General features: G+C 19.0%; 1 protein-coding gene across 2 annotated transcripts; it reads left to right on the forward strand.

Moving 5' to 3' along the window:
- Window positions 1-282: 282 nt before the first annotated feature.
- Window positions 283-27,716, forward strand: Bma-magu-2 (Uncharacterized protein; the record flags this gene model as incomplete). Of its 2 annotated transcripts, XM_043082255.1 has the most annotated exons (20): window positions 283-441; window positions 884-960; window positions 1,335-1,512; window positions 1,817-1,934; window positions 9,065-9,174; window positions 15,442-15,502; window positions 17,778-17,874; window positions 19,451-19,538; window positions 20,232-20,410; window positions 21,236-21,420; window positions 21,621-21,778; window positions 22,556-22,696; window positions 23,303-23,464; window positions 23,741-23,863; window positions 24,325-24,494; window positions 24,894-25,060; window positions 25,180-25,332; window positions 25,791-25,993; window positions 26,718-26,879; window positions 27,537-27,716. In XM_043082255.1, the coding sequence occupies 20 exons, from the start codon at window positions 283-285 to the stop codon at window positions 27,714-27,716; spliced, it is 2,871 nt and encodes a 956-aa protein (XP_042938189.1). The 2 variants fall into 2 exon arrangements, with proteins under 2 accessions (XP_042938189.1, XP_042938190.1); XM_043082256.1 differs by lacking the exons at window positions 283-441; window positions 884-960; window positions 1,335-1,512; window positions 1,817-1,934 and adding an exon at window positions 7,847-7,928.

Below are 27,716 nucleotides of genomic sequence, written 5' to 3' on the forward strand. Positions count from 1 at the left end.
ATAATAATAATGATAACAATAAATGATAACAACAAATAATTACAATAATTCATTGATAAAATTTGATATAATAGTACAAATAATTTATGCTTATCTTATTTAATGAAATTAATCAGTTATTATCATTTTTTTTTATAATTATCATTATCAATTCATGTTTTCCATCAAAAAATAATAAAAATAAAATGTTTCAGATAAATGATAAAGCTTTTAGCTTTAATTAATAACAAAACAAAAACAATAAATGAAAAAAGAGCAATCAAGTGCTTACTTAATTAGCTAATGGCTTATTTACGGCAAAAGCCATTATCACCTGTGTCTTCCTCATCTTATCAATTTTTATCAGTAGACGATCAGATTAGTGATCATATCAGTGTTTCGTCTAATTTTGATGAACCAATCTATTACTATACAATACGTGAAGGAAATATTGAAAATTTGGTAAATTTTGAATTATTTCATTCCTTCAAATTATCCAATAATTCAAATTAAAAGTTTGAAAAAAAAAAAGAAACACAAAAAATTTTAAAACAAAAATTTTTAATGTAATTTTGTACAACAAAGAAATAAAAAAGGAAAAAATGAAAGTTAAATTCATTTATGTTATTTAATTTAATTTAATCTTTTGTATTTTTGCTTTTACATTTTTTATTTCTAATTTTTATAAATATTGAAAAATTCTTTTTCTTTCTTTTAAAAAAATATTTGAATACTTAATATTTTACTTAAATATATTAATGTGTGTATGTTTTCGTTTTTTTTCATTTAAATTTCTATTTAACATTTAAAATTATTATTTTTTTCAGGTCTTAAAATATATTAGTTTATATTTACATTTTTTTTGTCAATAAATAATTATTAAAATATATTTTGATTATTTCAGCCTATTACTGATAGTGAACAAAACAAACAGTTACAATCATATCAGTCATACAATGATATATCTATGAATCATTATGGGTGATAATAATTACATTTATCAAATTAATCAATTTAAAATAAAATTAAAATGCAAGAAAAAAAGAGAAAATAGGAAAGGGAAATGATTTTGATTACAATTATTATTACTTTTATTCCTTCTATTATGTAATTTATCATTGTTGAAAATTTGAATTTGAATGATTGAAGTAAGTTAGACTGATAAATATGATAAAGTAATACATTGATTATTCATTAATCAATTTATTAATAGATAAGAAATTAAAATTTTCAAAAATTAAAAAAAAATTTTTTTTTTATTCGAGCTCATTTTGTTATCCTTTAACAAAATTCATCTTTCTCTCTCTTTTTTTTTTGATCTATTTTCTTGTTTTATATACTTTTTCATTTTTCAGTTGCAATAATCGTTTAACACGTAACGTGTCAACAGCGTGGATGACATCATCGTCACGTGAATCAGACGCATACCGACCCGATTCAACAATTTATCAAAATTGTTATTGTTGCTGTTGCATTGATCATTCACAAAATCTGATCAGTACATTTCAGTGTCAATCAAATGATGTATGGCAGGTATTTGTAATTTAATTATTTTAATTACTAATTGATAAATGATAAGGTAAGTTAAATTAAAGTTAAAAATAAGTTAAATTTTGAGAAGGAAAGAAAAAATAGATGCGAAATAGGTATGAATGGTAAAGTTGAATTGACACTATTAAATTGAATTGTACTATTAAATTAATTTAAGTGACAGAGAAAAAAAAATGGATTTATTTTAACTTTAATTTATTTCTAACTTTAATTTATTCAATAAATAAAATATAAAATTATATTATTAAATTAATTTAGATAAAATATATGTATAATTTTTTTATAGATTCGAGATTCATACTGTGAGGAAGAAGTGATAATTGTTTTAAGTGATAATGTGGAACGTATTGGTTTCTCTATCAGTAATATCAAACGTTGCGCTACAATTAATTCAATTTCACCTGGTATAAAATAAATTTAAATTTCTTATGTATATTTTACATTTTAATTAATTATTATTGTAAAACGAATGAGAAAAGTTTTTAATTTTAAATTAATGTAAGATAAATTTTATCAGTGATAGTTAAATGCACGCTTTTCATATTAATTTTAATTTTTTTTTTTGTTTTTGGTTAAAATTATTTAACTAAATTAGAAAATTTTGTTTAGGTTAAATTATTTTTTTTTTTTTTTTTGCAAAAATTTATGCGAAAAAAAAATAATAATAATTTTGTCAACAAAAGTTTGTTTATAAGTTTGTTGATAAAATATTCAAATATTTAATTGTTGTAGTATGCAATGCTGGACTTTAGCATAATTTTGATTGAGTTAAGCTAAACATTTAAGCTGAAATTTACAAAAAGAAATCATAATTAACCTTTGAACTTTGCACCCTTGCAATTTTGGATGTTTGAATAAAATTTATTAAGCATTGATCGATAATAATGCGGTGAAAAAATGAGTGAAATAATTAAATATCAAATACATAATTTAAATTTTAACTCATTAACTCATGTTAGCATTCAGTTTTATATGTAAGAAAATAATTTCATTTTATTTAGTTTTTTAAAAAAAAAAGAATAGAAAAACTTATGGTTGTTTACAAAATAGGATTGAATCAAATAATTGAAATTTTTTAATTTAATCTATAATATTTTTTGAGATAAAATTTGAAAAGTTTTTATTTGAAAGTTTTATTGACTGATTATTTTTATTTATGATTTGTAAAATTAAAATCCTTTTTTCAAAACTGATCATTTAATTGATTCGTCAGCAATTCAATTTTACATTTTCTTCTTTTATTATCAAAAAAGCTGTTTGACCTATTTGAAATTATTTATGTGTAAATATAAGACTTAATTATATTTAAAATTAAATTACATAACTCATTTTTATGTTTTCTCATCTATTTTTAGATTTCATTTAAAAAGGGATATTTTCTTTTTTCATTTTTGAATTATTCCAGAATTTCATTTCTATTTTGATCAAAAAAAAAAAAAAATTTCTTTGATAAAAAAAAGTAAACAAACAAGAAAGAATTTGTTGAATTTTTGCTTAATGTAACATTTGCGCTCTAATTTTCAGTCCAAAAAAAGAATAAATATTATTCAATTTAATCATTTCAAAATTAAAAATTGAAAAAAAAATTCACTAATTTCTTAAACGTTTTACAGTTTGTATTGAAATTTTTGAAAAAAAAAAAAAAAAAAATTAAAATAAACGAGAAGTGAGAAGAGAGAAGAATTTTATTTTAAGATTTTAGGTTTATGAATTTTTTAAATTTATTAATTCAATGCTAACAAAATTGTTTAATTATTCTAACATTTAATTTTTTTTTCTTTTTTTGTATATTACTATTCAACTTAATGTGATATACATAAAGGCTTTAAAATAATTTTTTCAAAATTAAAATTTCAGATTATTTACTGAATTTAAAATCTGAAAACTTATGTGACCCAAATGTTTGACCTTAATTATTTTGGCTTTTTTTTTTGATTTTAATTTTTTGAAATTATCAGCAATCTTATAGCATAGCTTTTTGTATATTTCATATGAAGATCAAATTTCTAAAAAAAAAATTTTCTTTCTGATTAAAACAATAATAAGACAATAGCGCATGGCGTTTATTGCTTCCGCAAATGTTATAATTTGAATTTAATGAATAAATACCTAAGAAATTAAAGAGATATTGTTAAAATCAATTTTGAATTTAACAAATAAAATAAAAAAGTAAGAAAAAAATTATATAAAAATAACTTCAACTTATAGCTATTAATTTCTACAGTAAATCAATAAATTGAATTGAAAAATTTAAAACGAAAGTATAATATTTTCTTCAATGTGACTTCAATTTGACTTTTTTTTAACTGTTAAATATTTAAAAGGAAAAAAAAAAAAGAAATCGGAGAGAATAATTATTTTAAAAAATTAAAATGTTCAAAAAAAACAAACAAACAAAAATTGATAAACAAGAAAAAAAAAGGAAGAAAAAATAAATAAACAATTAATTTATTAGAGTGTAAAATAATTGATAAATGATAATAACACTTTAATAATTCTTACATTTTTCATTTCACTTTTTTTTGTTTTCTTTCCTCCAAATATTCATTAATCAAACGTGTAAATGCAAACATACGTATGCGTTTACGTATTTACGTATCTATCGACGTACGTGTACTGTATCATATCAGTGTTATCTATTGATATCATATCAATTGCTCTATTTTTCATATTACAATTAATGAATGATTGCAATTTTAATATACTTCGTCATACATAAATTTCCATTTTAGATTATTTATTTTTCTTGGTGAACTATCAGAGTTCAAAGTTCAACAGCAATATTGTGATTAACCTCTAACCTATGACCCTTCATTTAACCCTATAACCTTTCTCATCTTTTAATACTTTAAAGTGATAATAGTACCTACAATAATAGCAATGGTGGTAATAAATCAGCAAATGTAAACAATTCGCATATTCATTAATACACATGCATACATGCACCCATACACACACACACACACACACATACACATGTGTACATATAGATTTGTATACACACACATACAAACATACACATAGCATACATGCATACACATGAACACATACAATCATACGCATATAGATTTGGATAAACACATACACATACAACACATACAAACATACACACATATACATATACGCATACATACATATACATATACGTATATATAGATTTGTACAAACACACATACACAGACACACACACACATACATACACATACATATTTAAAAAGAAATAAACAATGAGATATGCAGCTATCCTTTTAGTTTTCCAAATTCCATTATTTCACCAAAACTTTTGTCCCATTGGGAGGACATAAGAGCACACAGGCGGAAAGTTTGCAAATAAATATTTGATATGAACAGACAGACAGACACACACACACATACATACACATACACATACACACACACATACATAACATTTAACTCTGTGCTTCCTTTTTTCTTCTGAACTTTTTGTTTTTTTATTTAACTAATCCACAGAGAAATTTTAGCAATCATTTCATTTGATCATTAAAATGATTAGAAATTGATTGCTTTCAATTAATTAACTGTTAATCTTTTTAGCTTATCAAATTAATTATCAGTACTTTATCTCTAACTTATCAATATTAATTAACACTAATCATTTTAGATTTCTGCCACAAATTATCAATAATTTTAATGCATTCATTTCATTCATTTAAATATGATAATAATGCGATTCTTTAGTGCATTCATATTTTGATGTGATAAAATGATAGCATAAATGATTGATTAATTAATTACTGATAAAATATTCGTGTAATTTCAGTCTATAATTGATATCATATTGAATAACAGGAATTAGGTCTGATAAAAGATGATAAAGTTAACTGATAAGAAGTGTTTAGCTTATAATGTCTACTCTTTCATGATTAGTTTAAAAGAGAATTGATTTTTCTTTTTTTTTTTTTTTGGTAGAGTTGATAATTTTCAAGAATTATAAAAAATTTCACTCAAATATTTTTTGCCAAGATTGGATAAGAAAAATAGTCTTCAATAATTTACTTTAAATTATATACATGTGTTTTTTTTTTTAATATTAGTAAAGTTATTTCAATTTGTTTTCAATCTTCAATTTCTCCACTATTTTATGATTGCTTTTTTTTTATTAATGATTAATTAATTAATTATGATTATTAATGATTAATTATGACTATTTAATCATTAGATTCAGAAAAAATTATATGAATTAAATTTATAAATAAGTAAAATTAGATATTTTAGTTTTTTTCATTATATATTCATAGCTATTCAGGAATTAACTTCATTTCGGGAATTAATCTCATTTTATATCATTGAACTTTACCTTTTTTTTCGATTGTACTAAATTAATAATTTGAAATTTAGAAGAAAAAAATCTAAAATAACTAAAATATTATGCATTATTACCTAATTTTTTTATTTACCAAATATTATTTGCCAATTGGTAACAATTTTATGATACTTTTTAATATTATTTGCTTTGAAATTTCATATTTGCATACTAATTTATTAGTAATAAAATATTTGAAATTAATATTAAAAAAAAAAATAAATTTTTTCAAATCTCTTTTTCAAATTATAAATTAATCGTTCCATTTGTTAGTCAATTTACAGTGATGGCAAAATGAATATTTGTTTATTTGTCATTTTAAGAAATTATTTAAGTGGAAATTTATTATTATCGATTCATTCACTAATTTATTTATTTTTTCTCCTTTTTTTTTGCTTTTTTTTTATTGATAAATCATTTATTATGCAATTGCATTTTCATTGCAAAATAAAAGAATGAATGTAAATCAAAAAAAAGAAAAAGAAAATTATTTGTGAACATTTAAAAGTTAAGCTAAAATAATTTTCATATATTCTTTCTTACTCTTATTATTACTTCTACTAAAAAAAAAAGTGAAAAAACTTTCAATAAAAAAAAAAAACAAGCAAAGTTAAAAATTTTTTAAAGTAAAGCTAAAAATAAAAAAAAAAACTCTTTCTTATATTATTATCTTTACTATTTCTGAAAACCGTTAACATTAACAGTTTTCATTATTATCATATTACTATCATTATTACTACCATTATTATTATTAATACTATTACTATTAATATTATTTTAATAAAGTCAGATAGATAAATCATAGTTAAATTAAATCATCATCTAGTCACCGAAATAATAAATAGAGCTTATTTAATTTTTAATAAATAGAGCTTATTTAATAATTTTATTATTATTAATTCTTTATTATTATTAATTCTTATTATTATTAAATTCTTATGGTTATTATTATTTTGTTAATCATTATAATAATTAGTGTTATTGTCGTTGTTATTGTTGTTGTCATAGCACTTACTTACTGTTATTGTTATTGTTGTCATTATTATTGTTATTAATATTATTGCAATTATTACTTCTATTATCATAACACATGCGAACAAAATGAAATATTAACCAATTATATAAATTTTATTAAGGAATAAAAGAAATATAACAACGAAAGCTATTATTGGTAAATATTTTCATTTATGCAAAATTAGCAATGCAATTTTATTTAGCATTCCATTAAGTATCATTAAAACTTGAATTCATTCAAAGTGCTTTTACTACTTTTATTAGTACTATTACTTATTTATTACTATTACTTCCAGTTTTGCATTATTGTGTCACAGTTACTATAAATATTATTTATTGTCACAATTACTGCTAATATTGAAAACATAAATATTTTGCATTTCTTAAAAAATATTCATTATCATTAATTGATTAGAAAATTGGATCTTTTTTCGAAATAATCATTCATACACAATATAATATTACTATTATTATTATTATTATTATTATTATTATTATATATTATTATTAATATTACTATTACTAATTTTATTATCAAACTCTTTAAATATAATTTTCCAAAATTCTGAAATGTTATCATGACTGATTATTATTATTGCTATTATTACTATTATTTTGTCATGACTATTATTGTTAATTACTATTATTATTATTTAGAATTTTAATGAGAATTTTGTTGTTGCATTCCGAAACAATTACTATAGCAATTAATTTATCATTATTATTACCAAACACTTCAAAAATAAATTTTTAAAATTCTAAAATGTTATTATAGTTATTATTATTATTTAAAATTTTAATATCAATTTTATTATTGTATTCTCCTAATAATTACTACAACAATTAATTCATTGCTATCATTGAACAAAAAAAGTGTGATAATATCGTCTTTTCCTTATCACTGCAATTTTCTAATATTTCATTTACATCAAACAAAAATTAATTAACCTAATTAAATCAATTTTAAACAATGTACAGATGAAATGCCAACAAATCACGATGCCAGGATATGTCATTTTTATTGCAATTATACGGCGGAAAAATCGAATCATCGTTTTCGGTTTGTATCTTTCAGCGATTTAAAAAAAAAAAAAAAAAATGATTTGCAAAACGTGTAGAAACACGTGTGGAAATATATCAAGACGTGAAAATTACGTGGACTTCTTCAATCCTACTGATATAATACAATATCACTTAACTAACACTCCACATCATGTTGTATTCTAATTTTTATTTGCTTCTTAATTAATTAATTGCTTTTTTTTTTTGTGATTATAAAGTTAACAACGTGTGTGACGTAAAAATTGTGTGAACAATTTATATTTCAGGTTTCGTTTTTTTCTTTCACATTTTTTTTTCAAGAGAAAAAGAAAAAAAAAACTTTAAAATATCCAATTTTTAATTTTTGAAATAAAATTTTCTCAGCAAATTTTAAAAAGAATATAAAAAGCGAAAAACAAAAATAATTAAGAAAATTTAATTCCTTATGACTTTTTCTTTTTAATTTTGAAATGATAATTTTAATTAAATTTGCATATAATATGGGTAAATTAACCGACAAATATTATTTTTGTGTAAATAAACCGGCTAATATTATTTTTTTTATTTACTAAATAAATCTAGCATTTTTTCTAAAAATTTTATTATCAATAAATAATTTTTTTATTATTTATTTGATTTTTCATTCGTCTTTTTTATCTTTACTATTAAATTATTAAATTGTTATTATTTCTTTTTTCATTTGTGAAATATTCGTTTTTATATAGATTAAAAAAAAAAAATTATTTAAAAAAAAAGAAAAAAATAGTTTCATTCATTTATTTTTTACATTTTTTTTGAAACATTCCATGTCAAAATTCATTTTACAATTGAAATATTTACATTGATGATTCATTTGTACAATAATTTATTAAAAAAAATTTTTTTTTCTTTTTTTTTTTGAAAATAAAGCGATAATGGTTGGATTATTTAATTGTTTACATGTTGAAACTTGCAATTATTATATAATTTGATGGTTTATAAATTTTAACATTGGCATTTTTTTTTTTTTGAAATCAATAAATTTAAAATTAAAATTTGAAAAATTTTTCATTCAAAAACATACAAAGAATTGTAATTTTTTTCTGTTTTTTTTTTGATAACTAACAATTTTATAAATAAAAAATGATTTTAAATTTAAAATTGAAATAATTTCAGGAAGTCCAGCAAATAAAGCAGGTCTTCAAATTGGTGATCGTATCATTGAAATAAATGGTTACACAACTGAGGGAAAAAATTATGCATACATTATTGAACTTATCAATCAGGTATGTTAATTAAATTTTTCAAACTTCAAAATAATCTTTTTTTTTTAATATTTTTATAAAAAACCTTTTTTTTTCACTTTTAGTTTATTTATAAATTATATTTCAGTTTCTCTATTTAAATTTTTTTTTTAATTTTAAAATTAAAAATATTTCATTTGTTATAATTATTTCGAATGGAAAACTAATTTAGATTGTTACAACCAGTAATGAAAAGGAAAAAGTGTAAAAATGTAAAAAAGAATTAATTGGATAAATTCAAATGTGATAAAAAATTAATTAATTAATTGATTAGCTGCAAGCTGATAATTGATAATTATACCTATCTTATCTTGTCATCAATTTATTATATAATAAAAGAAAAAAAAAGATTTCACAGATATTATTAAATTAAAATGTAAAAAATTGTGAAAATTTTTTTAAAAAAAAAAAGAAAAGAAAAACAAAAACGAAATTTTGAATAAAATAATTTCACATATTTTTTTTTTTATTATTATTAATTTATAAGAAATGATTAAATTTAGTTGAAATAAATCGATTCTGATACTATGTAATTTGATACGACGCGACACATTGAATTCGATATAATCAGTTATAGTACAAAATAATTACCTGAGTATTACCTGAATATTACCCGAATATTACCCGAATATAGCATATAGTGAAACTACTACTCATAATCCTTTCCATTTTATGAAAGGTCATATCATATCATCCCCTTTTTCATTTATTCAATTTGTTTACATTCATTTCTTGCCTGCAAACTATTTATCCATTAATCTATACAATTTACTACCCTTATTTTGTAAGTATAAAAGTTTAGAATTTATAAGTAAATGTTTGCAATAAGTATAAAGTATAAAAGTTATAAATAAAAGTTTACAGTAAGTATAAAATCATAAAATGCACAAATAAAAGTTGGTGAGTATAAAAGTATAAAGTTTTTAAGTAAAAGTTTGCAATGAGTATAAAATTATAAAATTTGTAAGTGAAATTTATAAGTAAAGGTAAAGTTTTAAGTGAAATGAGTATATAATCAAAATTTGTAAGTAACATTTAGTGAGTATAAAATTAAAGTTTTTAAGTAAAAGTTTGCAATGAGTATAAAATCAAAATTTGCAAGTAAAAGTAAGTGAGTATAAAAAAATAGAGTTTATGAGTAAAGTTTGCAATAAGTATAAATGTAAAGTTTATAAATAAAAGTTTGCATTGAGTATAAAATCATAAAATTTATAAGTAAAAGTAAAAGTTTATAATAATTATAAATTTATGAAAATTATAGGTAAAAGTTTGTAAGAGTATAAAGTTCATAAGTAAAAGTTTAAATTGCATTGATGATTAGTAATTTTATTAATTTGTATTTGTCATATTCAATTACCATTTGTTGACAAACAATTTGTTTACAAATATTAATTACCAATATGTTTTGTATGATTATTCTATACCAGAAATATTGTTAACTTTGTCATATTTACATTTAATTGTTGCATCCCATTCATTTTCATTTTTAATATTTAATATTTTTTTTTTTAATTATAAATGTTTTCCTAATCAAATATTACGCAGAAATTAATTTCGTTGTAAAAGAAATTAATTTTATTATACAAACATTAATTTCATTATTGAAATACAAAAATAAATATTCAAAAGTTAATTTTATTATAACAAATAAAATATTATTCAAAAGTTAATTAAAGGAAAACAAATTTCATTATAAAAAAAATGGAGAAAATCAAATCAAATATTATTCAAAAAATTAATTTCATCTTAAAAAAAAATCAAAAAGTAGAAAGAGAGAGAGGGAGAGAGAGAAAGAGAAAAAAAGTGTAAATGAATAAATGAATAACATTATTTGGCCAAAGAATTTTTTAAAAAAAAATGAAAAATAATCAATTATCGATTAAATTAAAAAAAAAATTTTTTAAATATTTTAACAATATATTAACAATAATTATTTTCGCCAATATATTTTTTTATATCATTTCATTCTATTAATTATATGTTTTTATGATTTTTAATTTTTTATTTTTTATTTAAATATCATTTTTCTCTTTTTTTTTCTATCTAAAATACAATAAATTATTAATTTATTGTAAAATTTTGCTGCATTTTTTTTTTTTTTTGCTTTTCTTTTTGTTACTAATTTTTTTCTCTTTTTTAGAGCGTTTTCAATTATCACTGAAAAAACTAATTTTAAAAAAAATGAAATAAAAGTTTGAAATGAATATTTATTTCCTTTTTGTTTTTGTTTTCAACTTAATTATAACGAATTTTTCGCTTTCTTTTCTTTTTATTAAAATATAACTTATTAAATAAAAAAAAATTTGCATGCATAATTTAAATTACTTTTAAAAAAATTAAATTGAAATATTAATAGATGTGATAAAGTGAGAAAAAAATGGAAATAAGAGAGAGAGAGAGAGGAAGAGAAATTGTCAAAAATGAATTTTTCTATCATAAAAAAAAAATAAATTATTTTTTTAAAAATAATTTCTTGAAAAAAAAAATAATAATCTCTTTAAAAAGTTTTAAAAATAATTTAATTTTTCTCGATCACCTATTTATTCCCTAATTTAGCGAACTGCTCAATGTATTCATTAAAGATTTACAAAATATTTTTAAATTGAACTGCTAAAAACAAACAAACAAACAAACAAGCAAATTAACAAAAAACAAATCTTTGAGATTATTAATTAAAAGGTAACACTTTTTCAATTAATTAATTGATAAATAAATTATTCATTGTTAATACAATCTTTTCAATAAAAAAAAAAGATTTGAATTATTTATTTTTATTCGTTAAAGTTATATAACACTGCATAATTTTAATTTTTCAGTTGTTTATTTGTTTGTTTGTTTGTTTTTGTTTTCTTCTTTTTCATTCAATAATTTCATCTTGTAATCATTTTTGTTTATATATATATAATTTACTTCTTTTCTTTTTCATTCATTTATTTCCTTACCTTTCCTTAATGGATCAATCATTTATTGATTTAAAATCATAGCATCAATAGATCAATCATTTATTGATTTAAAATCATAGCATCAATAGATCAATCATTTATTGCTTTCAAATCATAATATTTCCTTGCAATAAACTAATTTATTGTAAAAAAATATAAACATACGATGGCTTATTTATTATACGTTACAATTTAATATTTCACGTAAGTAATTTGTAGTATTTGACGTATTTTTATAGACAAAAACGTTATGAATAGCAATTATAACTTTAATTAATTACATTAATAACAATAAACGTTTTTATTTCAAATTAAAAAAAAAAAATTTATTCAACTATTAAATAAATTTTAATTATTTTACTAAGAAATTTCATTTCCTATAATTTTGATGTCACTAACACGCGTGGAACTTTCAACAGCACTGGAAATTCAAGTACCATTAGCGATTAATGCAGACGAAATTAGATGTAGCAGTGATATGCATGAGAATGAGTCATGCACCTGTAATTTAATTCAAAATGAGATAGTACTCTTCAATGAATTTAATGGTACTAAGGTAAATTATCATTTAATCTTATCTTTTTTGTTTAAATTTTAATTCTATAACACTAATTTTGATTTAATAAACGAAATTCATTTCCGAAGAAGGAAATGTTTAAATTTTAATTCTTTTCTTTTCAATTTTTTAATTATTTTTTGAATTTCTTTTTTTCTCATCAATTAAATAGGCAATGTACCTTTAAATTAATTCAAAATGAGGTATTACTGTTTAATGAATATAATAGTATTAAGGTAATTTATAATTTAATTTTACTTTTTCCCTTCGCTTTTTTTTTAAATTTCGATTCTGTAACATTAATATTAATTTAATAAAGCAATTCATTTTTAAGAAAAAAAATGTTTAAATTTTGCTTTTTTTTTTGTATGTCTAATTTTTTTTTTTAAATTTCGTTTTTTGTATATCCAATTTGTATAAAAATATTATTAAAATTTGTAATACTCTATATATGCAACAAAAATTTTAATATTATATTATTTCTTCATATTTTAAATAATTCTTTAAAAAAATTTTGAGCAGTTTTTTTTTTCTTTTTTTTTTAGTAATAATAAAAAAATCTTTAGTTTTTTTAAAATTGATTTTGTTTTTTTTTTTTTTTTTTTTTTTTTTTGTTGTTGGGTTTGATAAATTCAAAAAGAAGCATAATTTATGAGAAGAGATTATTTTTATTAGACAATTATTAAATAATCCCTTTTTCAATTTTCATTATTTGTTTACTTTTATTTATTTATTTTTTTTTTTTGTCTTTGACAAGACTATTTTACAAATTTGGCTCTTTTTCTTTTTTCTTTTTTTTTTTTTTTGCTTAAATAATTTTAATAATAAAAACTTTTTAACATTTAAAATATTTTACTTCACATATCACTGCAACACAATTATCTGTTAATTAAATTACAAAAAATTTCTAATTTCTGTAATTTAATTAATCAATTCTACTTCTTCCAACAATTCATTTTATTTTTATTTTTAATCCTTCAATTCAATTTTCATAAATTTATTTTTTGTTTACTTTTTTAATTTCTATCAAATTATTTATTTCTAATATTAATCTAACAAATTATAGACCTAATATTAATTTCACTTAAAAATATCAATCTTTTATGAAAAATTATATTTCCGATAACTTTTGCAAAAAGCAAAAAAAATTTTTTAATTTTTCAAAATTAAATTAATTCAAAATTATAGTGTGTGAAATTTCATTAAAATGCTTTCTGCAATTTAAAAAGAAAAACGTTCTTTTAATGATATATTTTTTCTCCAAGGTCATTTTTAGAGTGCGAAAAGCTTGCGGCGTTTTTTTTCCTTTTTTTTAAAAAAAAAAATTAAATTGTTCCATTGATAGTTTTTCATGCTTTTTCGATCTTTTCTCTTTAAATTTATTTATTTTTTTTTTTTGTAAAATAAAATTTAATAGAATAGAAATTATTAATTCTTGTTTACATCTTAAATCAACAATATTTATTTGCATTTCTTTTCTTTCTTTTTTTTTAAAAAAAAAAGAAAGAATTTAAATTTGTTTTTTGTTGTTGTTGTTGTTTGTTTGTTTGTTCCTTAAATGTATTTCTTTAAATGTTTGAAAAGAATTTTTTTTTTTAAAAAAAAAGAAACACAAAAATTTCTTTTAAAATTTAAGATTTTTCGAATCCTTTCTCGTGTTTAAAACGAAAAAAATTTCTTTTTTTTGAAAAAAAGAAAACAAATGTAAATTTTGTTTAAAATTTTAAATTTGCATTTTTCTTTTCCCTTTTTTCTTAAATTTAAAATCAATGTTTCTTCATTCTTACAAATTGATTTTGGGCCAAAATTTGCTTTCATTATTTTGCATTAAAATTTATTAATTGAACTGTGTGTGTGTAATGTTTCTAAACAATTTAAAAAAAAAAAAAACATAGATAATTTGAAATTAAATATATTTTTAAGAATTATAGATGAACCTAACTAAGAAATAAAATTTCAATTTATGAATTTTTATAAGGAATCAAATTTATTCATCTTTCTCTTTCATTTTCATATTAATTATATTGTAATTTGATTAAAATTATTCCATTATATTATTTGTAATAAAAAATTATTGCGAATTTCAAAAAGAATTCATTAAAATTTGTATTGCATTGTTAAATATTTTTGAAATTAACTCGCATTATCATAATTTCACAAAATTCTTTTCATTGAAATTTTTGTAAAATGCCAAATAGATTATTGTAAAATTTTGATAAATTAAAAAAAAAAAATAATTTCCATTTTTGATAATTTTATTTTTATTTCATTCATTTGTTAGATAATTCAATTTTAATTATTTTCATTATTAACATTATTTCTTCCTTCTTGTAATTTAATTTCTTTTTTATCACAAAATTATTTTATTTTTACTTTCAATAATTTGTGAAAATTATTGAAATTAAATTTATCAAATTTAAAAAAAAAATAAAAATTTCATTCAAATTGATTACATATTGTAAGCTTTATTTTAAAATGAATTAATCATTTAAATCATTTCGAGCATTAATTTATTCTATTACATAACAATTTCTGGCATTCATTTTATGCTACAAAATTGACATTTTTGTTTATTCTTTTTTTTTTTTTCAAGATGAATTTTGAAAATAGCATTATAAAATAAAAATGCTTTTTTATTTGAAATATTATTGCTAATTAAATTTTAAAATGTTTATACAAAATTAGGACAAAAAAAAAAGAACCAATTAAATGCTATGATTAAAATTTCATACAAATTTAATTTTTTTACAGTGTATCAAATCACGTGTAATTCAATTACGTGTTCGACGCAAACAAGAAGATTCGAATGAAGGTAAAAAGCTAAATTTTGCAAAGCAAAACAAAAAAACAAATTTCAAACTCAAAAGCTATCAAGAAAAATTAGTTACGTTTAATTAATTAAAAAAAATTATATAAATAAAAGTTTTTAATTTATTCATTTCCTATTGCTATAAGAATAATACTCAAAAATTGTTATATTTAAATTTAAAATTGCACACTGATATATTTAAATTTAAAATCGCACATTGATATATTTAAGTTTAAAATTGTAAATTGACATTGTTATATTAAATCACATTAATATATTAAAATTTAATTGAAATTATTTTTTTTTATTTAATATATTTGTGTATAATTAATTACATATATTTAATATAATTGATCTTAAAATTTTGATGACTTTACTTTTTTTTTTTTTGCTAATTAAAAAGAAGAAAGAAAATGAGAATTCTTTTTATCAAATTTTGCTCTTCTCGAAAACTTTTACTGCATATTTCTTTTCGGCTGCCTATTTCCTAAATTAATCATTCAAATTTTTTTTTTTAATTTTTTATTTTTCTGTTTGTTCTTTTAGATTCAAAAAAAAAAGTTTAAAAAAAGTAGAAGAAAAATGTGAATTTTTCTTTAAATACTTGGAATTTTTATTTCTTTATAAATAAAAAGTAAACAAAAAAAAAAAAAAAAAAATGATAGAATCAAAAACTAAATAAACTTAATTTTATAAATTGTGTAAACAAAAAAAAATTTTTTTTTCAAAATTAGTTAGAATTTAAAAAAAAAAATGAATGTATTATTTTATTAAATTAACAAAAATTAGCTATTGTATATATATATATATTATTTATTCTTTATCATTTCAATTATTAATTGCTAACTTTTTTTCAAAAAAATTCAACTAAATTAGGTTTATTCTTTTAACTATTAATCATTAATAGATTTTAATTGTATTTTTTAAAAAAAAAAACATAATTAAATATTCTTATATAATAAAAAGTATTCTTAGATAATAAATCAAATTTATACAATAATTTAAAAATTTGAAATAAAATTATTAAAAAAAAAAAAAAAAAAAAAAGAAAGAAAAATAATAAATGAATTATTAGTATTTTAAAATTGATATTATAATTTGATGATTGTTGCGATATTCAATCCTTTCATTTTATTCCCTAAAATTAAAAAAAAAAAAAAAAAACTAGTTATTATCACAGATAGGTATCATCGAAAATTGTCAACCTATGTCCCCTTTTTTTTTTTATTATTGATACCTTTCTTCCTTTTCTCATCTTTTACGCTCATCGTTATTTCATATTTATCAGCGCAATTCAACATTTCAATATTATAGTAAATAAATTCTATTTTACTTTTCTTTTCTTTTTAAAGTAGAACAAAAATCTTTAAATAATTATGTATAATTAATTTAAACAAATTTGAATAATTTAAGTAATTGCATTTCCTATTTAATAGTTATTATTATTACATTAAAAGTACTTTATTTATTATATAAAATATATAAGTTAAAAGATCACATAATTTTTTTTTTTTTTTTTTTTAAGTAGAACAAAAATTTTTAAGCAATTATATATAAATAATTTAAACAAATTTAAATAATCTAAGTGATTTTATTTTCAATTCAATATTTATTATTATTATTACTTCTGCATAAATTGTGTAAGTATTAATTTAAAAAATACGTAATATCTTTGCAAGTCGAACAAAAACTTTTAATTAATTATATATAAATAATTTAAACAAATTTAAATAATCTAAGTAATTTTATTTTCTATTAAATATTTATTATTATTACTTTTGCATGAATTATATAAGTACTTTATTTATTATATAAAGTATATCAGTTAAAAGATTACATAATTTCTTTGTAATTCGAACAAAAATTTTTTATTAATTACATATAAATAACTTAAATAAATTTAAATTATTAAAGTAATTGCATTTTCTATTAAATGTTTACTTTTGCATAGATTATATGAATATTCGTTAAAAGATTACATAAAATGTTCACTTCAAATTTTAATCCTTTGTTTGTTTGCTTTTTTTTTTTCTTTTTGATAATAATTATTAAATTAAAAAAAAAAATGAAAACTTCGGTAATATTTGATCTTCAAAAAATCAAAATTTTAATATCTAATGCATTTAATTATTTTGCTAAATAAAATAAAGTATAAATAATTTCAGTTACATTTAAAAAAAAAGTATTAAAGTGAATAATTGTTTAGAAAAGGATCAAATTAACAAAATGTTAATTTAATTAATTTATTAATTACTAATTTCATTTAAATATATTACAGAGAATTCATTAATTAATTCAAAAATTGCAATTTCGGACGCTTTTCTTGCGTCAACCGATAAACAACAAACAAATGCAATTACTGATACACTAAAAAGGTTTTCAATTTTAATTTTTTTTTATTATTTAATTCTTTTTTTTTCTTTGTTTCTTTTTATTTCTAAAATATAATTTCATTTAAAGTTTTTTATTAAAAAAAAAAGAAAAAAATAATTGATAAAATATGCAGTATTGAAGAATTGTTGGTATAATTATTGAAATAAAATGTCATATTTAAATTTACAAATTTTTGGCGCTCCTTTTTTTTTTTTCTTTAATGCTAATAAAAGATCGTTAAAATTTATGATATTTTTAAATTTATTGAAAAAAAAAGAAGGAAAGAATCGTTTATGTTTATATTATCATTCATTTTTCTTTCTTTTCTTTTAATTAATTCTTTTATTCTTCATTTTATACTTTTAAATTTTAATGAGAAAAATTTTGATGAATTATTGAAATTTGAAATGTTGTTCAAATCATATTATTATCATCAACAAAGTTATACATAATTTAATTTTGGTTATTGATTAACTTTTATTATATATATTGATTGATTGAATATCAATAAATTGATTAACTTTTAGTAACAGTGCATATTTTACTAATAATTCAACTAATTAATTCCTACTATATTAATTATCTCGACATTTGTAACATTACAATGATAAAATTTAATAAAATAATTGATTTGATAAAAAATTAATTTGAAAATTTATAAAACTAAAACAAGTATGTTTATCCATTTTTTATCAATTCTTATCAGTTCAATCAATTTTTTATGTATAATTTATAACCGTTTCAATAATGACATCAACAAATATTTGATAAAATTCCAAAATTTTCTTCGTCATCAAAGTTAATGCAGTGATCATTGTAACAATAATAGTAATAATAAAGTTGTAACAATAGTAATAACAATTAATAATAGTGATAATGGTATTAATCACAGTGATAACAGTGATAATAATAATAGAAATAATACACATTAAATAATAACAGTAATTAAATGATAATACTACCACTGAAACAAGCATGTTTTCCTAATAATTCAATTAATTATTATTAATACTAGTATCACTATTTTATTAATTTTTTTTTTAAATTTTTCTTGTATGCTAATAATAATATTGATAATTACTAATAATAATAATAACGATAATAATAATATTAATAAAAAAATAATAATGACTAATAATTAACAATGAATAATATTGGTCATAGTAACAACAATAGTGATAATAATAATAAATAATAAGCAGTGAAAATAATAATAATGAATAACAAATATTATTGATCATAGTAATAGCAATAATAATAATAATAATGTCAACTTTTATATAATATCACATAACTGACAGTGTTAGTTGATAACTAGTGATATCATAGTGATAATATTGCATATAACAGTGATAATATATGATAGTGATAATACCTTATGTATAACAGCGATAATATATATAATATTGATAACATCTTACATATTATATAATATTATCTGATTTTCAAAATGATTTTTATTTTTTTTTTTAAAATTTTTCATTTTACTTTTTATCATTCTAAATTTTTTGTCGTATAAATTTAATTTTACGATACATTCGACTCGTCGTAAAATTCCTCAATCATTCATTTTATCAGGAATTACCCAGGAATTCACATTTATGATATGGAAATGTTGGCCGATGGTTCATTGAAAACAGATTCAGAAACAAATGCACAAAATGATGTAAAAATTTTAACTTTAATTTTTTCTCTTTTGTTTTTTCAATTTTTTTTTTTTTTTGCTTTTCATATTTTCATATAAATTTTGAATTTGAATTTATTTTGATTACTTTTAGATAATCAAGTCAAATTATAAAAAAAAATTTGCATTTGAATGTTATAATGGAAAAATTAAAATGTATTATTTGAAAAATGATAATAAGTTAAGATTTAAAAAAAATAATACATCTCTCTCTCCCTCTCTCTCTCTCTCTCTCTCTCTCTCTCTGTATTTCCTTTATGTGAATTTTTGAATGTATTAATGAATATTATTTCAAACAATAATATGATATGCAAAGATTACTTACTTTGATTAGGATACTTCTTACTTTATCACAGATTTCAATATAATATCCATTTCAAAGTTTACTTTTAAAATTTTTAATAATTTATGAATTTTTTTTCCTTTTTAAACTACCTAATATCATATTGCTTACTGGCTATCATAACTTTTAAACATTACTTTAGTAATTTTATTAATCATTAAGAAATATATACTGGAAATGGATTTTAGTTAAAAATAAAATTTTCATCTTATTATTTTATCATTTTTTTTTTTTTTTGCTTGATAAGACATTCATTTAATTAGTAAGTTAAAATTTTTGATTTTAAATAATTTCACTTTTTTTTTTCAATTATTTTTTTTTTGTTTTTTCAGTTTGGAAATGATCAAATATGGGATCGAATATCAAATAGTACCGTAAATGATGATAACGTTAACGTAACCACGTGTACTGCAAATAAGGATGAGAATGAACGATTAAAAAGTTACGAGAGTGAATTACGTAAACGACGTGAACTTAATGAATATCGAGAAAAAGAAAATACATTTCTTAGGTTTTTTTTCGAAATTGTATTTTTTTTATTTTCAATTTATTATCGATTAGCTTAATTATTCTTTTTTTTTTTTGCCCTAATCTACGATATGAGATTTTAGTATATGCCATTTTGCTACCCATTCAATTAAGAGAATAAATCTGTTATCTTTGGTTGATTTTTCTCCCAATTTATAAATTTCTTAATTACAATAAAAATTAATAATAAATAATATTAATATAATAAGTAGTTAAAAATAAATAATAATAAAATCCATAATACATACATAAATTGGAAAGCTAATAATTAAACACGTATTAAAATAAATAAAAAAAATAATAATAAAATCCAGACTACATCAATTTATCAATTTGAAAAGCTAATAATTAAATAAGTAATAAATAAATGATAAAATAAATAAATTATAAATAATAATCATAAAATCCATAATACAGACATCAATTCGTAAAGCTAATAATTAAATAAATAATAAATGAATATTAAAATAAATAATAAATAATAATAAAATTCATAACATATACACCGATTTGCAAAGCTAATAATTAAATAAATAACAAATAACAATAATAAAATCCATAATATATACAACAATTTGGAAAGCTAATAATTAAATAAATAATAAACAATAGAATAAATAAATAATAAATAATAATAACAAAATCCATAATATATACATCAATTTGCAAAGCTAACAGAAAATGGCGGGGAAAAATGAATGACAAAAACAGGTGGGAAATGGCGGGTAAAAGTATGGGATGGGAAAAGGTAAAGCGGGAAAGTGCTGAATGGTAATTCTTATGAAATGTTCAATTATTTGCTTTTCAGGGAATCATTGCGAGATTCTAAAAAATTATTATCACTTGAAAAGAATAAAACTGTCGAGAAGAAAGAAACAAAAGAAGGAATAGAATTAACTAATGGTACTCAATCAAATGGTACCATAACTGAAATTTGTTATGCTAATAATGCATATATAGCTGGTGATACATTTGATAATAATGAGTCAATTCGTAAGTGTAAACAATTTTTTAATTTTAATTTTTTATATTTAATTTTACTCATAAACAATTTTCTTTTTATTTTTGCTAAAAAAAAAAAAAGTAAACAAGAACTTTAATTATGTGAAAATAATTTATATATATATATAAATGTTACCAATTATTTCATTTTATTTTAAATTATTATAATTTTTTTTTTTTTTTTTTTTTAGCACTTGAACAAGTAATGTTATCAATGAATCGCGTAGCGGAACACTTAGAGAAACAAGAAGGACGTGAAGACGAGTCAAAGTTATTACGTGATTTTTTCACGCAACAACCTATCCAACAAGCAATCAAAAGTAATAGTATCAGTCATATGAATGCTAAGGTATCATTTTTTTTTTATAAAATATTTTTAATTTATATTATTTTATCATATGATCGTTTATTTTATTTCATCTTTTTTTTTTTAAAATTATCTAAATTATAATATTGTATCATTTATTTTTTTTATTTGTATATATGAAATTTTATCAAAATTTTTCATTTTGATCAAACAACAAAAAAAAAATTTCATCCTTATTATCAAAGAAAAATTAATATTTTATATTACAAAAAATTATCAGTAAATTAATCAATTGCGAATGTTTTTTATTTTTTTTTATAATAAAAAAATTCAAAATGAATGTGCATGAATCCATTTTTTTTTTTTTTTTTGCTTTACAAATTTGAAATTTATGTTGAAACTTTAATTTTAATAAAATAAAATACGTAACATAATAAATTGCTAACATTTATCAGTTATATATTTTAGATATAATTGTGATAATTGTTATCACTTGGACATTTATTTATTTTTTTTTTTATAAGCGATAAAAGCAAGGAAGAAAATGCAAACAAATAAAATATGATTTTATGAGATAATTTTTTTTAAAAAAAAAAAAATTAAATATCATTTTAGTATTATCAATTTCAGCTATACATTCCATTGCTGGAAGGCATTTTTTTTTTCTTTTTTATCTCAATTATTTTCTTTTTTTGTGAAAAATTATTTTTAATCAAATTCTTTTTGTGTTTTTTTTGTTTTTTCGAATTGACTAATTAATCAAATTAATTAATCAATATTTTTCAATGATTATTAATACAAAATATTATCCATTTTTAGACTACAGAACCTAAACCTACTACATCAACTGATTTATCATCTGTTATCACTGATTACAACGACTCTAAAATGCTCCCAGTAACACGAATTCAGGGTGATTTGAAAATTGTTAAAGTTAACAAAAGCAATGATACATATCTCGTTAGTATTTCATTTCTTTTTACCTCTCTCTCTCTCTCTCTCTGTCTCTTATAAAGTTTTATTTTTCTTTTTACAAAAAAATTAAATTGAAATAATAAATTGAGTTAGAAATAATTCTTATCATACACGAATAATTTTTATGTTTATTTAAAAAGAATAAGCAAAAGTTATTAATCTAAACTTAATTTTTATTTGAATAATTTTATAATTAATTTGTAATATATATGTAATGAACATGATTTTAATATTTTTTTAATCTTTTTAAATTTATTTTTATTCAAATAATTTATAATTAATTTAGAATGAATATAGTTTTAGTAGTCTTTTTTTTTAATAAATAATTTTATCAAAATAATAAATATACAATTTTATTTTATGCTGCAATTATCATTTAAATATTTTTTGCATCATAATTATATATTTTTCTAAAAAAAATTGTAAATATATAAAATTTTGATTAAAAAAGATAATAACAAAAAATTTTATATAATTAAATTATAATATAATAAAATTCTAATTAACGTAATAAAATTTCATTTTTTTTTTGTTTTATTTTTTTGATATAATTGTATTTAATATAATAAAATTTCATTTCTTATTTTATAGGGTGCAACAATACGTAATGAAGGTGAAAAAGTAATTATTGGACGTGTAATACGTGGTGGTATAGCGGAAAAATTAGATTTACTTAGAGAAGGCGATGAAATTATTGAAGCTAATGGAAATGATTTACGTGGTAAAAATGTCACCGAAGTTTGTGAAATTTTGGTAAATAATTAATTGCAAATATTGCATAATAATTTTAATTAAATAAGAAATTGATAAAATGGTTTTTTTTTTTTTAAGAAAAAATAAGAAAATGATAAAAATTAAAAAAAAAAAATAATAATAATCATAAGCAAAAGCTATATGTGATAGCAAAAAATAAATAAATAAGATGAAATAATTGAAATATTGATTTGCAGTTTATTTTTAAAATTTAATTCAAAGTTTTTTTTCGATGAAATAAATTTTGTTCAAATGTAATGTTAATTAAATTTTAAGAGATCAATAACTGGTGAATTATCACTTGTGATAGCACCATTAAATAGATCAAATGATAAATCTCAAATGATAACATCAACAGAAGTTCGACATTTTCGAGCACTTTTTGATTATGATCCCGAGGTAATATAAGTTTTCTTTTATTTACTATTCAAAAAATTTTATAATTCAAATGTATTGGTAATATGTAAAGTAATCAAAATATATAAAAAACATATTTATGCAAATATTTTCATATGCATATATTTTAATTTATACTAATTAGTGAATAATTCAAAGATCTTTTTTTTTTCTTTTTTACATTATTAATTTTTTAAACATAAAACTATAATTATATTCATTTAAATATTTAAAATTTGCTCATTAAAATTAAGAAAATAAAAAAAAAAAAAAACTTGCAGATTAAATTTCAGTAATTTGAAAATTTTTACTTTTTGAAAAAAAAAAACAAATTAAGATTGCAAAGATGATTAGTACAAATAATAATTATAACTCATATTTTATCATTACTGTCAATTCGAGAATGATTAGAAAATGAAATGATATGATCTCATTTCATTGATAATTTTATTTTTTCTTTTCAGGATGATATTTATGTTCCATGTAAAGAACTTGCATTAAAATTTCAACGTGGTGATATTCTTCATGTGATTAATATGAGTGATGAAAATTGGTGGCAAGCTTATCATGATAATTGTGATATTACTAAACGTTCACTTGCTGGCTTAATACCATCAATATCATTTCAACGACAGTAAGTTTATCAATTACTGATCTACTGATAAGAACTATTTAAATCATAATTCATTATGTGTATTTACTTATACCATCAATATCATTTCATTACTTATACCATCAATATCATTTCAGTAAGCTCAGCTACTCATTTACTGACCCTATGTATGTATATTTGCTTACAATAATGATAATTTTATTAATTTTAATCATAAATAATATAATTATAATAATATCTGTAATATATTGTAGTTTAGCTTCTTTCTCTTCTTTTTTTTTTAAAAAAAAATTGGATATATTTTAAAAAAAAGACAAAAATTAAAAAAAAAAAGCGCAACTATTTGCCTACCAAATTTATTTCTAAAATTTATTATTTAATAAATGAAAAAAAGAGAAAGAAAAAGCAAATTATTTAAAGGATTACATTGTATGCACGTGAATTCGACAGAGAAAATCAATCAGAAATTAATAAACGCAAAAATTTGTTCGGTTGTAGAAAAGGAAAAAATTTAATTAAAGGATGGCATAAAAAAGGAAATGAAGAATTAAAATCATTGGATGAATTAAATGATGAAAATGACACAGGTAAATACTATCATTTTTCTCTTCTTTTTTTTTTTTTTTGTAAATAATTTTTTTTAAAAAAACAAAATAGAAAAATAAAAAATAAAATTATATATATAAATTTTTTTTTTAATTTTCAGAAATTTTAACATATGAAGAAGTTACATTATATTTATCAAAAACAGGACGAAAAAGGCCACTTGTTCTTTGTGGCCCAGAAGGTGTTGGCTGTTTAGAGCTAAGACAACGCTTGGCTGAATTTGATAAAGATAAATTTGCCAGTGCTATACCACGTAAGTTTAAAAGAAAAAAAAATGAAAAAATAAAAAATTGAAATTTCATTTAGCTAACTTTTTTTTTGTTTACCATCTTCAATATTTTTTGGAATTGGAATAGATACTAAATTAATTGTAATTAAATTAATATAAAATTATTTGTGAAAAAAAAAAAGGGTGGATTATTTGAAAATGTTAATAAAGAAATAAAATAGGAAAAAAATAAAAAAGAAGTAAGAATATATTCATAATTTTTCGTTACTTTTTTTTTAAAAAAATATTAATTATAATACCAAATGAATTAACTGATCAGATTCGATGAGAATTGATGATTAATTAATAAATATTATAAATTAATAACTGAAATGTGCAAATTATTTCAATTTTAATCACAATAAGAAATAAATTAATTGACCATATCTAATGAAAATTAATGATAAATTAATAACTAAAATATGCAAAATTAAATTTTGTAGATACGACACGTCCAATGAAATCAGGTGAAATTAACGGTGTGCACTATCATTTTGTAACAAAAAATAATTTTCAAGAAGATGCAAAAGCGGGTAAATTCATTGAATATGGTGAATTTGAAAAGTTTCTCTATGGTACTTCATTAGCATCAATTCAGGCTGTTATTGATCGAGCTAAAATATGCTTATTAACACTTAAAGCTGAGGTAATTATTACTTCGAATATTTTCAATTTTATTTATTTAATGAATATAAGAAAACAAGAAAGAAAGAAAAAATGAAATATTTAACTTTTAAATTTAATACGAAATTATTTTTCGTTCTTTTTTAATTTTTTTAATGATTTAAAAATAACAAAAATTAGTTAATACGCAATGTATTTTATCGTTTTTAATTAACAAAATATTAAAAAGAGAAAAAAAAGCGAAATGCTTAATCTTTAAATCTAACATAAAATTATTTATTTTTTTTTTTTTTTTTTTTTGCTTTTATCTTTACAATGATTGAAAAATAATAAAAATTATTACTCAATGTATTTTATCATTTTTTATTTCACAAAATATTATTTTTTGCGACAAATTTATTGATAATTAAAATGTGATCAAACAAATAAACAAATAAACTTGTCCACATTAATGATTAAAAGTTAATATACTTAATATTTTATAAAATTATGATTAAATAATTGATTCATTTCATCGTTATTGTTGTGAAAAATTTGTCTTTGAGTAAAATTAGCAATAATTTTATTTCCTACAAAAATTTTGAGTAATTAATTTAAAAAAAAAGGATTAGTGCTATTGCAATTATAGTAAATCGATTAATTTATTTTATAATTAATTAAAATTAGATGACAAAAATTGATTGTTAAATAAATATGAATTGATTTAGTTTTTTATTTATTTGTTTATTTGTTTTTGTTTATTTCAGAATTTGAATGCATTACGACGGACGACATTTATGCCTTATGTTGTATTCATTGCGCCACCATCACTGCAACAACTTCGTCGTCAGAAAGAAATTTTAGGACAACATGGAATTAAAGATGAACAATTAAAATTAATTTTAAATGAAGGTAAAACTACTGAAAAGGTTAGCATTGCTTGTTTGTTTATTTATTTATTTGTTTATTTCTAATATTAAATTATAATGAAAAAACTTTTTGATATTATATAATTATAATAAAAAATTGTAAGCAAATACAATGAAATGTTATTGTTATTATTTTATTAGATAAAATTAATTGAATGCTAAAATAATTAATTATTAAGACAAAAAAGTTTAATTGATAATTGATTATTTTCTATTTTTTGTATTAGCAACTGTTTAAATTATGAAATTACTATTCATTATTATTATTATTTATTATTATTATTACTATTATTTTGTCATGACTATTGTTATTATTACTATAATTTTTATCATTATTTAAAATTTTAATATAAATTTTTTTATCCTATGCCGATAACTATTACAGTAACAATAAATTTATTATTATTATTATGTTATTATTAACAATATTATTACTATTGTTATCATTTCTATTGCTATTATTAACAATATTATCACTGTTGTCATTGCTATTGTTATTATTATCAATATTATTATTATTGTTAGCATTGTTATTGTCATATTATTAATAATATTACTGTTGTTATTCCATAATTATTATTATTAATTATCAATATTATTATTGATTACTATTATCATCTTTTTTTCTTACTTAAAAATGTTTGTTATTATTTCTAGCATTTTGGTCATTTATTTGATCGAATAATAGTGAACGTTGATCTCGATCGATCATTAGAAGAACTTAAAGAAATTGTTCGACGATTAGAAATGGAACCACAATGGGTGCCAACATTTTGGCCAATTAATCCCACCAATATTATTTCATCAACAAAATATGATGAAAAATTAATATATTAG

Source organism: Brugia malayi, assembly GCF_000002995.4.
Source record: "Brugia malayi strain FR3 genome assembly, contig: Bm_v4_Chr4_scaffold_001, whole genome shotgun sequence".
NCBI classification, from domain to species: domain Eukaryota; kingdom Metazoa; phylum Nematoda; class Chromadorea; order Rhabditida; family Onchocercidae; genus Brugia; species Brugia malayi.